Source organism: Aquila chrysaetos, chromosome 26 (assembly GCF_900496995.4).
Source record: "Aquila chrysaetos chrysaetos chromosome 26, bAquChr1.4, whole genome shotgun sequence".
Classification (NCBI taxonomy): Eukaryota; Metazoa; Chordata; class Aves; order Accipitriformes; family Accipitridae; genus Aquila; species Aquila chrysaetos.
The window spans coordinates 34,304-47,353 of NC_044029.1; the positions used below are offsets into that span (position 1 = coordinate 34,304).

General features: G+C 37.3%; 1 protein-coding gene across 3 annotated transcripts in view; it reads right to left on the bottom strand.

Annotated features, from left to right (window-relative positions):
• Positions 1-616: 616 nt before the first annotated feature.
• LOC115336216 (putative RNA-binding protein Luc7-like 2) overlaps positions 617-13,050 on the bottom strand; it is a 32,530-nt gene continuing 20,096 nt past the window's right edge. For 2 of the 3 annotated variants that reach the window (XM_030002840.2, XM_030002841.2), the window contains exons 3-10: positions 12,952-13,050; positions 11,962-12,072; positions 11,150-11,293; positions 9,783-9,959; positions 7,416-7,507; positions 5,907-5,936; positions 4,813-5,007; positions 617-1,562 (exon numbers count right to left, since the gene is read on the bottom strand). In XM_030002840.2, the coding sequence (XP_029858700.1) occupies positions 1,370-1,562; positions 4,813-5,007; positions 5,907-5,936; positions 7,416-7,507; positions 9,783-9,959; positions 11,150-11,293; positions 11,962-12,072; positions 12,952-13,050 (1,041 nt within the window). In that variant the 3' untranslated portion in view covers positions 617-1,369. Of the gene's footprint in view, positions 1,563-2,990; positions 4,419-4,812; positions 5,008-5,906; positions 5,937-7,415; positions 7,508-9,782; positions 9,960-11,149; positions 11,294-11,961; positions 12,073-12,951 lie in introns of all 3 variants that reach the window. The other variant, XR_005931483.1, reaches the window with a different exon arrangement.

Below are 13,050 nucleotides of genomic sequence, written 5' to 3' on the forward strand. Positions count from 1 at the left end.
TTAGATTAGATGTAAGGAAGAAATTCTTCACTGTGAGGGTGGTGAGACACTGGAACAGGTTGCCCAGAGAGGCTGTGGATGCCCCATCCTTGGCAGTGTTCAAAGCCAGGTTGGATGGGGCTTTGAGAAACTTGGTCTAGCAGAAGGTGTCTCTGGCCATGGCAGGGGGGTTGGAACTACATGACATTTAAAGATCCCTTCCAACCCAAACCATTCTATGATTCTATGCAAAGGCAGCTTGCACCTAAGTGGAATACTACTTTTTGAAACCAAAGTCATTAAGGAGTTAGTGGCTGTGCCATGATCATTATGATTCCACATGGTTTTGCCTTTGAAGATCTTAGGATGGTCAGGATTGTAATCAGAAAGACTGCATCTCCTAGAGCACATCTGTACATTAAAAATGCTAGTAATAAAGTGTTAGTTTTTAAATGACTGAACTGCTAAGTAACCACCTTAAGAGACCAGTATATCCTTGTTAAGTTATTGGACAATGGGGTTTCCTTTTTTATTTTATTTTATTTTTTGTTCTTAGTTTTTGTTTGTTGTTGTCGGTTTTTTGTTTGTTTTTAATACAATTAATGATGTACCCCACAAGAAAAAGCAGAAAGAGTCGTTATGGAAAAAAACAAATATATTGAACACATACCAATCAAATGGTACAGATATGGGACTGGCTTTGATTTCAAAATTTAAGTAGAAATAAAAAAGATGTAATGCAACAGCTGTTCAATTTCCAAGTCTAAATAGGCACTGTAAAAAGACATTTCCACTTTCTCCAGCACACATTCCTGTCTAAATGCTCCCACTGTAATCAACTCCTAGGTTCCCAAACAAAACAAAACAACAACAACAAAAAAAAAAAAAAATCACTGGGAACATAACCTTAGAGTAAAAGTTAATATCCATCCACCCACCCTCTTACAAAAAAAGCAAACAAACAAAAAAAAATCCCCCAGAATACAACCTTTCAATGCTGCTGTTCTGACTGGAGCAGAATTGGAGAATTTATAAAGGTTCAAAAGCACCCAAGGCAAGTAGTACAATATAATTTGTTCACTAACTTGTATTGGAAAGGAGATTAAAAACATTGAGATCTGCATCTTGGTACATAAAACTGTTGTCCTGAATAAAGAGAAATCTTTCAGAAAAGTTTTACAACTTGCTGGAAGCCCAGGACCCAGCTTTAGGCATCATTAACCGATGGGGTTTAATTCTGACTTGGTTATAACCACTTTTATATACTGTACATCTACCCTAGTTGGATCAGTGTCTGGAACTGCTCACTGGTGTCCCTTTGAACAACTGTAAACTAAACCATAGTATGCAACTCCATAGGAAGCTAGAGATTGGGTGAATATACAGCCAGTTATATCTCCCCTGCTTCACGCTCTTCTGAGCTCCTCGGGTCTTCTGATCGGCCATTAGCACTTTCGTAAGAACGTTTCTTGTCTTTGAAATCTCGCGGTGACCTCTCTCTTGAGCTTCTATCTTTATCACGAGATGTTCTATCACGATCTCTTGAACGTTCTTTGTCTCTGGAAGATCTTTCTTTTGAGGATCTGAAAAGTGCAGTAGATTTGAGAATTCAAGTTCGTCATCAATCTGTAGCTATCAAACAGCATTTTGATTTTATATTTTTCTTCTTTTTCCAAGCCAACTTTAGATTTATATAAATAGAAGTGTATGAGAACACATCAGAAATCATTCTACTCTTCTCCCTTCTCTACTTTCAATTTCAAAGGGCAAATATTGTTAGAGGCAGAATTTAATTTACATTTATTACAGAGCCCAAATTAAGGTCAATGTGCTTCACTAAATCTCTAATTTTCAACCTCTGCCCTCAAGCTTGCATTAACAGAAGTTTAAGTGAAATTTCTCATCTGTAGTTTCTAGCTTGAGAAGAATGTCTAGCCTAATCTCAGACATATAAATTACAAACTTAAACATTTTTAAAAATGGGAGTTTGATTAAAAGCAGGGGGAAATTAACTTGCATAATTCTGGAATGAGGCTACTACATGACAAATATAAAACAAATCTGGAATCTGTGCTACAATTAGGTTTTGTCAGAAGAATTATCCCTTGTCTGATTTTGCAATGTTGGGGTGGTGGTGTTTCTAGATATTTTACTCTGATAATAGGCATTTCCAAAACCTTTACAATGGAGCCAGAAAAGAGCTGTTCTGTTAAACAATTCAGTTTTAAATTAAATGAGCTACCTGTACTGAAAAAAAAAACTGGCTTAGACATCCTCCTCTATATTCCCTCACAGAGTGCACCTAAGCTGCCACTGCTGCAGCTTTCAGCCGTCTTTCTATTGCTTCTGGTGTCACACTCTGCTTTTCTGGAAGACTTTGGCAAAAGCATTATGTTCCTCAGACCTGAATTTATTTGGTTATTCAAAACCAAAAGGCTAAGACTCCTTCCTGAAGAAGTTAACTTGCTGGAGTGTGTCTTTTATTTTCCAAAATACTCTTGGCCAGAATTCCTTGGACAACTGAATGTTTTAAGCTTAAAGAAGACAGTCTTGAATAAAAGTATTTCATATCAGGATTTTCATTTAAAAAAAAAAAAAAAAAAAAAAGACTGGCAATGAGTACTTCCCTGGCCTAGAAAAAGAGTTCTTAGGAGACATGGAAGTATAATACATTTGAACCTGCAAGTTCAGGCTTATTTTGGATTCTGGCGTCAATGGTTTTATGGCATTCAACAGAAAGACTTCTCCCACATTCATGTGAAAAGCAGCTCTAATGGCTAGAAGGGCACCTCTAAAAAGGAGGTATCCAGCCTGGCTGCAAGTTAAATAGCTATCCTGGCCCCAAGTGCAGCAAGACCATAGCTCTAAGGGTTCTTCAGTCTCTTGAAAACACAATAGACATGCTTCAAGAGCAAAAATTTTACTTGACCTCGGAGAAATAAGAGGTATGAGCTGCTAGTGATGGCACAGCAATTTTGTCCCTCAAGTTAACAGTAATGCAAAATTCTTACTTGTACCAAGGATTCTTCCAACACAGGTGTGTCTCATTCCTTCAGGGCAAGAACTGACATCAGGAGAAATATATCTAGAACTGAATATCCTGAGGTTGAAATCTTGTGCCCTGAAGTATGTCGTATTTTTTAACTCATTCACAGAAAACGAGGCTTGAAGGGCTTATCTTTTGATAGCATCCTTCAAAAGGTCACTGACTTCATCTTCAAATCACCTTGTGCTTTTTCAATTTGCCTTTGGCAGCTGAGACTGACAGGTTTACTGTTATATGGATAGCACCAATGGTCCACACCACTTCCTTGTTCTTACATATTTCTCTGCCAACATACAGAAGACAATGCATTATTTGCATTGTTCAAACTCTCCAATATGATATGCACAACTATGATGAGAATCCCAGAACAATCAATCGGTATAGTTTTCTCTGAAGGACTGAAATTGAGTCTTGCAAGTCTGGACTTCAAATTTGAAGAATTAAAGGCAATTTGAGCATACGCTCTATACGTTGGGTCATCCAAGTTAAAAAATGTGTCAATTCAAAGGAAAATGTCTATTTTAAGACTGAAAAACTACAGCTTTGAAGATTTGCTCATCTGCCATTGTGAATGCCTTTAAGAAGCAGACTCTTTAGGATAACTGTGATGACAAGCTACAACCAAGATGGAAATTGCTGAGTCTGAAACGTTGACTTTAGGACACTAAAGAACACCCTGAAGCATTTTAAATACCAGACACTACTGACTATATCAACTAGAGTGCTGGACATCTAAGTTTCATCCATCTGCAACAAAAAGAAGAAAACAAAAGACTTGGACCAACCCTGTCTTCTGTGCTCTCTTACAGAGCACGATGGGACTACAGTCATCCACCTACTCCAGCGAGAAAAAAAAGCTCATTTTTAGGGCAAAGAGCCCATGAGATACTTGAACACTTCAATACAAATATGTGTCTCCATCCTTGGTGATTTAACTCCTAAAATAATCTGAATTATAAACGCTGCATGTGCAGCCACTTCAAAATCAGATCTTTTCTCTCCTTGCAAGTCAACAGTCTGTTGGGGTTTTAAGACTGGGCACCCTATCCAGTGTACTGCACTCAAGTCTACGCCACGGCGGCTGACCTATACAGGAAAGGAATTCTGGTTATGAGCAGACCTCCTTACCAGATGCCTCATTGTGCAATTCTACCGCTCTTCTAAATTATGCTTACCTCGCTCGTCTAAAATAAGCCAGCAAATCCTCAGGAGCAGACAGTTGAGTCATTCAAAGGCAACAACCCCAGACTGCTCTCTGCAGTAATCCTTCAATGAGGGGTTAAGCCACTTCCCTTGCAAAGCAATGTCTTCAGATGCAATGCAACAAGTTTATTTTCAGGCGTATCTAAACTTGTTTTTATCTGGCGCAGTACACAACAGATGGGCTCCAGTGCTGGGAACAAGAGCCCAAGGTAAAAACCAAATGTATGACAGTAAGACTACTGCTGATATCCCTGGGTTCGAATGGAGATCAACTGTTTCACCTTCTACACTGCAGGAAGCTGGTAGTATTATCAACTTGACACCAATACCTTATATCACTCATCCAAAACAGAAACAATACATAACCCCATGATTTTTATTTAAAAAAACAAAACAAAAACCAAAACCAAAACAAACCAACCACTATACTATGTCAAATCATAAATATGCTAAAGGTATAACTGAAATCTGAGACAGTCTCAAAATGTGTTTGAATTATGAAGTGATAAATGTAAACTTAATTTAGTACGAAAATTCTCATCATGCATCTAGGAAAAGCCACTTATTTCAAGGCCAACATGTACCTCTTTTTGGAGCTGCGTTCTCGGCTTCTCTCCCTGGAACTATGCCTGCTTCTATGATGGCTGCGACTCCGGCTGCGGCTGTTAGAGCGAGACCTGTGACGATGGCGCTTCTCACGGGATTTGGAGCGAGTTCTTCTCTTTCGTTCCCGGGAGGCTGAGCGAGACCGATGTCTGCGGCGATCTCGGGACCTAGATCTACGAACAGAAAGGACTTAAACCAGGCACTGCATTCACCTAGCTACTCTACCAGTGTATTGTGAATATCATACACTCTATGGATAAGCAAAGCTGTATAAAGAATGGTCTGCAGTGTCCAGGGCTATTGCATTGTCCTATCACAGGGGAAACATACATTAGAAATCCTACGAACTCCTTTGTGACTAATGCAGACAAATTTACAGTTAATTCATGACTGTATGTATGTTTACAGCATAGCCAATTCCATCTTCTGAAAGGAATTAAAAATATGGAAAAAATAGACTTTTAAAAAGTTTAAAATCTTGTCTTTTATCAGGCAAAGTTGTAGAACTTCGTGATGCAGTGACTGGGATCATATGTCAGAACCTATGTATTATGATGTTCTGAGGAAACAGGACTATATCCTTCCCCATAGCTACTACAATAAAACTAGTCTGGAAGGTTCTAGACACCATACAAATTTATGATTTTTTTTTTTTTTTCTTAAATCACTTTGCAGTAATACCTCACTGGTGACCTTCAACTGTGTAGGTTAGGAGGAAAACTTGTACTATTGATGGGTCATCTGTTGAGAGTTAACCTGGTGCTTAGGATTTTAAAATCATGGGTTTTCACCAAAAGGTATTAACCACAAGCTTCTGTTTTGAAGAAAGAGCAGTTCTCTGTTTTAAGTGTTATTTGGGACAAAAAGTTGCATTGTAGTAGCCACAAAGTAGACGTACATGTATAAAGTCAGTAGCATGGTGATAAAAACTGTATAAACAGAGATATGACTATGTAACAGAATACTGTAAAGATGGACATCTTAAACCAACAGTGCTAGACAAACTTAAAATGTTCCAGCTTGTGAAAGGCTGGCTTCACGGATGGTATTCCTCATCTGCAGATGTACATACCTTTTGGTATGCTTGCTGTGGGATCTGGACCTGAAATAAACGGAAAATAGTAAATCAATTTTTCTTACACAATCTTATTATCAAATAAAGTACAACTTAGCAATAGTAAACCAGACTAGTTGACCTGTTATTGTATTTCTTATTTGTCCTGGTTTTGGCTGGGATAGAGTTAATTTTCTTCTTAGTAGCTGGTACAGTGTGTTTTCGATTTAGTGTGAGAATAATGTTGATAACACACTGATGTTTAGTTGTTGCTAAGCAGCGCTTATCCTAAGTCAAGGATTTTTCAGTTTCCCATGCTCTGCCAGCAAGCAGGTGCACAAGAAGCTGGGAGGGAACATGGCCAGGACAGCTGACACAAACTAGCCAAAGGGATATTCCATACCACAGAACGTCATGCTCAGTATATAAACTGGGGGGTGTTGGCTGGGAGGGGCGGATCAGTCTGCAGGGTGGTGAGCAACTGCATTGTACACCACTTGGGGTTTTTTTTTCTTTTTTTTTTTTTTAATTATATTCCTTTTCATTACTATTATTACTGTTATTGTTATTATATTTTATTATTATTATTGTTAGTATTACATTTTATTTTACTTTAGTTATTAAACTGTTCTTATCTCAACCCATGAGTTTTACTTTTTTTCCAATTCTCCTCCCCATCCCACTGGGTGGGGGGGTGCAGAGTGAGCAAGTGGCTGCGTGGTGCCTAGCTGCTGGCTGAGCTTAAACCACAACATTGTTTTACTAGCAGTTATTTAAAGGCCTTTTAATTGATGTTAACGTCTTTGTAACATATTTACCAGGAAATAGATCCCTCTGACAGTTGTTTTGTGTTTGTTTTTTTTAATTTATTTTTGAGCCCACCATACTACAAACCCAAAAGAATATCTAATCTGCTTTTTTATTCCCACCCCTCCCACAGAGAAAGCTTACAGTTCAAGCCAGTACTCCCTTATTTCTTGTCAGGTATGTATTATCAGACTGCAATAGATTTCCAAAGTTGACATTGTTAAACTCTGAAGCTAACACGTCAAGAGAACTGCAGTTCAGATTCCATTCCACTCTAGCCCCACAAGGCCTGGAAGCAACTATTTCGTAGAAGAACAGGGAATTACTTTCCTTAGTCGTACATTCAACTACTTCCAATAAGGAAAATTCCTAACATCTATAAAGAAAATACCTCATATCTAACAGATGTTAGGAACTTACATGTGTGTAAACCTACATCTGTCAGGTCTCAAAACAAGGTACACACCTGAAAATTTTCATTTAAAGGCCTTTTGTTCAAATATGAAGAGACACTTCTATCTGTAGTTTTAAAAAATGTTTTCTATGAACACAATTCACATTGTAAGACTTAGACATGAAATTCACTCTCAATCCTTGTACATTTCCAAGGAATGCAGACTATCATGATTCTGCAGATTTAGGAATGTGCATGAACTACATCAGTTTTTCCATTAAACTTAAATAGGTCATTATGTATTTGCAATTACAATAGATCCCTACCTCCTTAGTTTCTCCCTTTCTTCTCTTTCCCTCTCCTCTCTACGTTTCAGACGTTCCTGATTTCGTTTCTCCTGTTTATCAGCCACAATCCTCTAAAAGCAAAGGAATATATTCATTAAGTTACACTTCAAAATTTCTCAGATGAAGGTGCTATAAAAATAATCTAGACAGTTAATATTCAGTTCTTTCCCTCATGTATATTCCCTTTCCCTTGTGTATATTATTCCCTCTCTCTTCCTCAGTGTGTGTGTGTGTGTGTATATATATATTTTTTTTTCCCTCCAAGAAACAGAAGTTATTGCAGAAGAGCTACAGCAAATAGATGGGTGTTACATGAAGACCTGAAATACATAGCTATATTAAGTTTTTCATGAAGGGGAATTCAGAGCAGTAAGTCATGCTTTTAATTTGAGAGTTTCCATGCCAATCCGATCGTATTTTGGCCACTGGGGAAAGGTAGGAAGGAATCAGAGCTGGGAGAGTTAATTGTTTTAGTAATTCCTTCAGCTACGCTGTGACAAAAAGAAATCCTTAGTCTTAAAGGACTTGGCTGGGCTGATACCTAGCTTTGAGGCTACTTGTTTCTGTATTGTGAACATGAGATGTAATTAGAGAGGATGCTTCAGCTGCTAGCCCCCAGGTTGAACTCACTACTACTGGGGACAAGGCACACTCAGTAGAGGGCCCTCAGATGTGGAACTCACAACTGGAGATCTGGCCAAACCCAAGTCTCGCCACCTTCTGGACATGATGCAAGAAATTCAACTCTTTGTAAAGACCTTCTTCTGAGATGTGGAATTGCCCCAGCAGCATCTTGATTAGATCTCTGAGGAGAGCTCTGAGGAAGGAGGGGATAGTTATTGTTTTCTTTTTTTGTTAGCGAAGTACTTCAAAAGATTATTTTATTGATGCTTTGGGAATGTGAAATAATTATCCATGCATATTTTTTTTTGGAATTGTGTAAATAATCAGTTATTTCAACCCTTTATGTCAAATCATATCTATACTTCCTTGTACAATATCAGTACTTTAACAAGCAAGGATTCTTGTTCAAGTGACTCTTTGCATAATTTCATGGAGCGATGAGAGGAAGCGCACATGATCTATTCTAGGCATCTAAGGTTTAAGTTACAGCAGCTATATTTAGGAGCCTAAGTTGCCAATAAATTCAACGGAAAGAGTTGGACTTTCCAATGAGTAAGTCACAGTATCCATGCAAGACAGCTGGAATATTATGAAATATAAACCAAGCCAATTTAGTCAAACTCAGTAGCAGCATTTTCTGCTTTTAGGGCTTCAACTCATTTAGCTATTATCTTTAGTGATTTCTACAGTTAAATGCTTAACTGAGCCTTGAACTCCATAATTTGCAGATTAAGATCATAAATGGCATCGGTGTCCAAATCCATCCTCTTGAATACCAAAAGTCTAGAATATAATTCCAGTAAGTCTTTCTTCCAGCACACAATTTCTGGTCACGTTAATGTTGTTTAGGATAATATTCCAACTGGATTTCAAATGTTCAAACTACAGAGAACATGCAACCTCTCCATAACAATTATTTTAATAGCTAGCCTGACTTCAATATATACATCTTTTTGTATTCTGACTTGGGATAGCTACAGCCTTGAGTTGTTGGAATTTATTTCATCTATTGTCAGTTAAGCTTAAAAGCCTTCAAAAATTACTTAAAAAAAAAAAAAAAGAAATCTTCTTTAGTTGTTGGTACCTATAGAATGAAAGTCACCTCCTAATCTTTGTCCAGATAAAATAAACAAGTTGAGTTTTAGTCTTTCACCATACAGCAGGCTGTTTGAGCTCTAAGCATTTCTGTAGATGTTTTTTGAAAGCTTTGCCATGTGTTATCATGCTCCTTTCACATTGGTACCAAAAATGAGGATTTCAACACCAGCCCTATTAACATTTTATCCTAATTAAATAAATAAAATATCACTCAGGCCCACTACATGTTATTCTATTTTCAAGAGTCTCATTATTACTTTCAGCCAATCAACTCGCTAAAACTAAAGTTCATTTGGTTATCTCCTATGACTGCTAAATATGTTTCAACATCCCTGTTCAAAATACTGTTCTCCGTTTTACAAGTGGAATCGCACTCTTTGTTCCCAAGATGCATTACTGTGAACATGTGTTTTAATATACCTCGGTGCAAAAGAGGTTATCTTATCAAATTATCCAGATAACCGAGACTAAATTGGAATGTTTAGCGTTTTGTAGACTAATGAAATCCCAAATTTTTAAGTAATATGAAAAAATTCACACGCCCAGAAAGAAATATTCCATTAAGGTTGTCTGGCAAATAAGTAGGAGCACACACATACACACAAAAATATAAGAATGATTTACCCTGAGTTCCTCAAGCTTCTCTCTTATTTCAATAAATCCTAAATGCAGTTTTCCTCCGAAGTGGTCAGCAAGTCGTCGGTCATTGTCATGAAGACCAAGATAAGCTGAGCACACTTCACAAACCCGTAGCTTCTGCTGCTGAAAGCTGGAGGCAGGCATAGAATTCCTGTATACTTCCTAGAAAAAACCCAGTGTGCTAACTATTACTTCTCAATGCCCAGAAATACAAAGATAATACTTTACCAAAGATATACTACAAATTGATAACCAAATTCAATGTACACCAGCACACCCTTTAGTAAATTCACACTATTCATAAATCAAGTGTCTCATTAAGAGACAAGGCAGGTTCCTTCTTTTGAAGATCGGACATATTTAATCGGACATAACCAAATTCAATGTACACCAGCACACCCTTTAGTAAATTCACACTATTCATAAATCAAGTGTCTCATTAAGAGACAAGGCAGGTTCCTTCTTTTGAAGATCGGACATATTTAAAGGCAGGACATCAGCAAGTGGTTTTGCAAATTAAACAAAGTAGGGTGTTTATTAACTTTACTTACGATCATACTACTTCTACGGATAAACAACTTTTTCATATGCAACAGTGAATACACATTAACACTACAATTACTATGGTAACATACTATGAAAATATTATGCCAGTTTTAATTCTAAACCCAGTTTAAAACAGTAGTAGTTTCCTGAGAAATCTACCTGCATTTTAGCCACTAACAAGTTACCTGAGCAAAATTTATTTACAGACACTCAGATGACAGACAAGAAAGACTGCCAGCAACCCCTCTGGCACCATTAAAACAACTGTAGATGTTTGTTTCTATAAATTTAAGTATCTTGGTAAAATACGACATGAAAAAGCTCTTGGTGAGTTCTGCCACCTGAACATTACAACAGGGACTGTTTTGACTTGCCTGATACACAAGCCATTGACCATCTTTCAATGAAGACAATGGTTCACTTCACTGAAGCTTTCCAGTACGAGCCACATCAGCACACCATGAGGCACAACAGAGTTGCCACAGCAAGAGCCATGAGACCAAATGAGGCAAGTCAGTCCAACAAACACAGACACAACTGTAGTGTCCACAGATAAAACTGGCCAATACAGCTAAACTAAGATAAATGCATCATCTGTGGAAGTGAGTATAATTTTAATATAAATAGGAGTGTATTTAAAGGTAGAAACTTTGACTGTACCGGATGCAGCAAATTCTTTTGTTTTATATGAAGCAATTAGTTAAGGAAATGACAGCAGGTAAGACATCTTGCATTACACAGATGCCAACCAATTTAATCTTGGACCCTGCCCTCTCCATCCCCCAAGCCTTACACAATCAACTTACTTCTGCTTCTCTCTTCTTTACCCGAGCCTTCTCCACTTCATCCATTACTTTTTGAGATTCTTCCACATTCCCATCAGCTCCAAGCTGTTCTACTTTGGCCAGCAGTTTCCCAATTTCTTCATTCAATTCATGAACTCTTTCAGCCTTGAAAGACAAGGAAAGACTTAACACAGGAAATGCTTTTAATTATGGAAAACAATTTGAACTACTACCGAGTTATTATATGCAAAATTGGTAGGACAGAATTAAGAGAGACATGCAGAGATAACTTCTCCAGGTAAAAGTGAAACAGAAGCTGCCTCATGTAAAAACACACAGAGAAAGGCTGAGTTAAGTCTATGTACCAACTCCAGAGCAGGATTTTGTTCAGAAACTTCAAGTAACTCACACGGTTGTCTATACCACAGTCTTGCAAAATTACTATTTGTACAATCATTCCTTCTAGCATGTGCATATATATGCAGAAAAACGATGAAAGCTTTTTTCAGTTAGAAGATCTAGAGAAAAGCACATCAAATTTTGTTTACTTTATGGATGAAGTTTTGATCAAAAACCGTAAGAATTACTAACATTTGTATGGCATGGAATCACAGAGTCAAGGTTCCTGAGCATAAAAATATCAGAGAGGTCTCTTTCCTGTGTTCTCCCCTCCGTGCTTTAAAGGTAGTTTTGGGAAGGACAGAAAAAAATGTCTTAATTTTTCCCCTCCTCAGCATGAATTCTCAGATTCAATAGCTTGCCAAAGCCTTAAGTTGATTCCTTAGAAAAACAGACCTTCAAAGAGACATCAGTAACTAGTTTTACATGCTTACTTTAGCTGCAACTTCAGCACTGATCTCTTCTTGGGTTTCAGCTAGTCTTTTCTTAGCCACTTCTGTTCTCCTGTCACAGTCTGCAATAAATGACTGCAGGTGGTCCATTGCCTACAATATCAATAAAAACACTGATCAATGCTGTCGAGAACACGAATATTTCATTAGCCTTAACATTTTCCAGGTTTAAGACTTAACTTTTATAAGTTTATTAGTGAAACCTTTGTAAAACAATAATCTAGCAGTTTATGGTGACTAATCACCTATATTAATACACAACATTTTAAAAATCATAGTCTACACATTGTCGTAGTTATAAGTATTTGCAGAAAATTGGAAGTGAATCTGTCTTAAGTCTTCCCTAAGAAGTGAGCATTTCTAACATGCATTAAAATTCTTCAAAGGATACTCAGGTTCACCTCACCCAGCCAATACATGCAATACCGTAACTTTTTTCACTCGGGTTTTAAGCTATTAAGCATATTAACACCATCCCTCCAAATAACAACAAAAAAACCCCAAACCTTTTTGTCCTAGTGAAGACTAACTTCCTAGTTGGGAGTTCAAAACTGTATTACTCAAACTACCGTGTACTGAGACACAGCATATGATTTGTTATCCCCAATACAAAATTACTTTCTTCAATAAACATAGAATTTAAGACTCTCTTCAAAGCATACACAGTCTTAACATTCACTTGCTATTTGATAATACTAAGACAGCATCCAGGTTTATGATAATTTGTTCTGTGGAAGGCTGTTAATAGTTCTACCTAGAGATGACTACGAATGCAAATTAAATACTCACATATAATCATGAAGAGGCATGTATCGTTTATGTAACTGACAAGGGTTTCTCTACCTCTTTCTATAAAATTACTTTCCAAAAGTTTTCCTTCAGTGTGTACAAAAACTTAACTTTTATCGCTCAGTTTATCCACCCAAGTACACAAATTATGCTTTCTCTCTACCATTAAGATAAAATACATACATCAAGCTCAAAGAAGAAATCTTGATCTTTGGATGCTATTTCATAGTCTGCCCTTAATGCCAGGTCATGCACCTTCAGACATTCACCAAGGTCCATTCT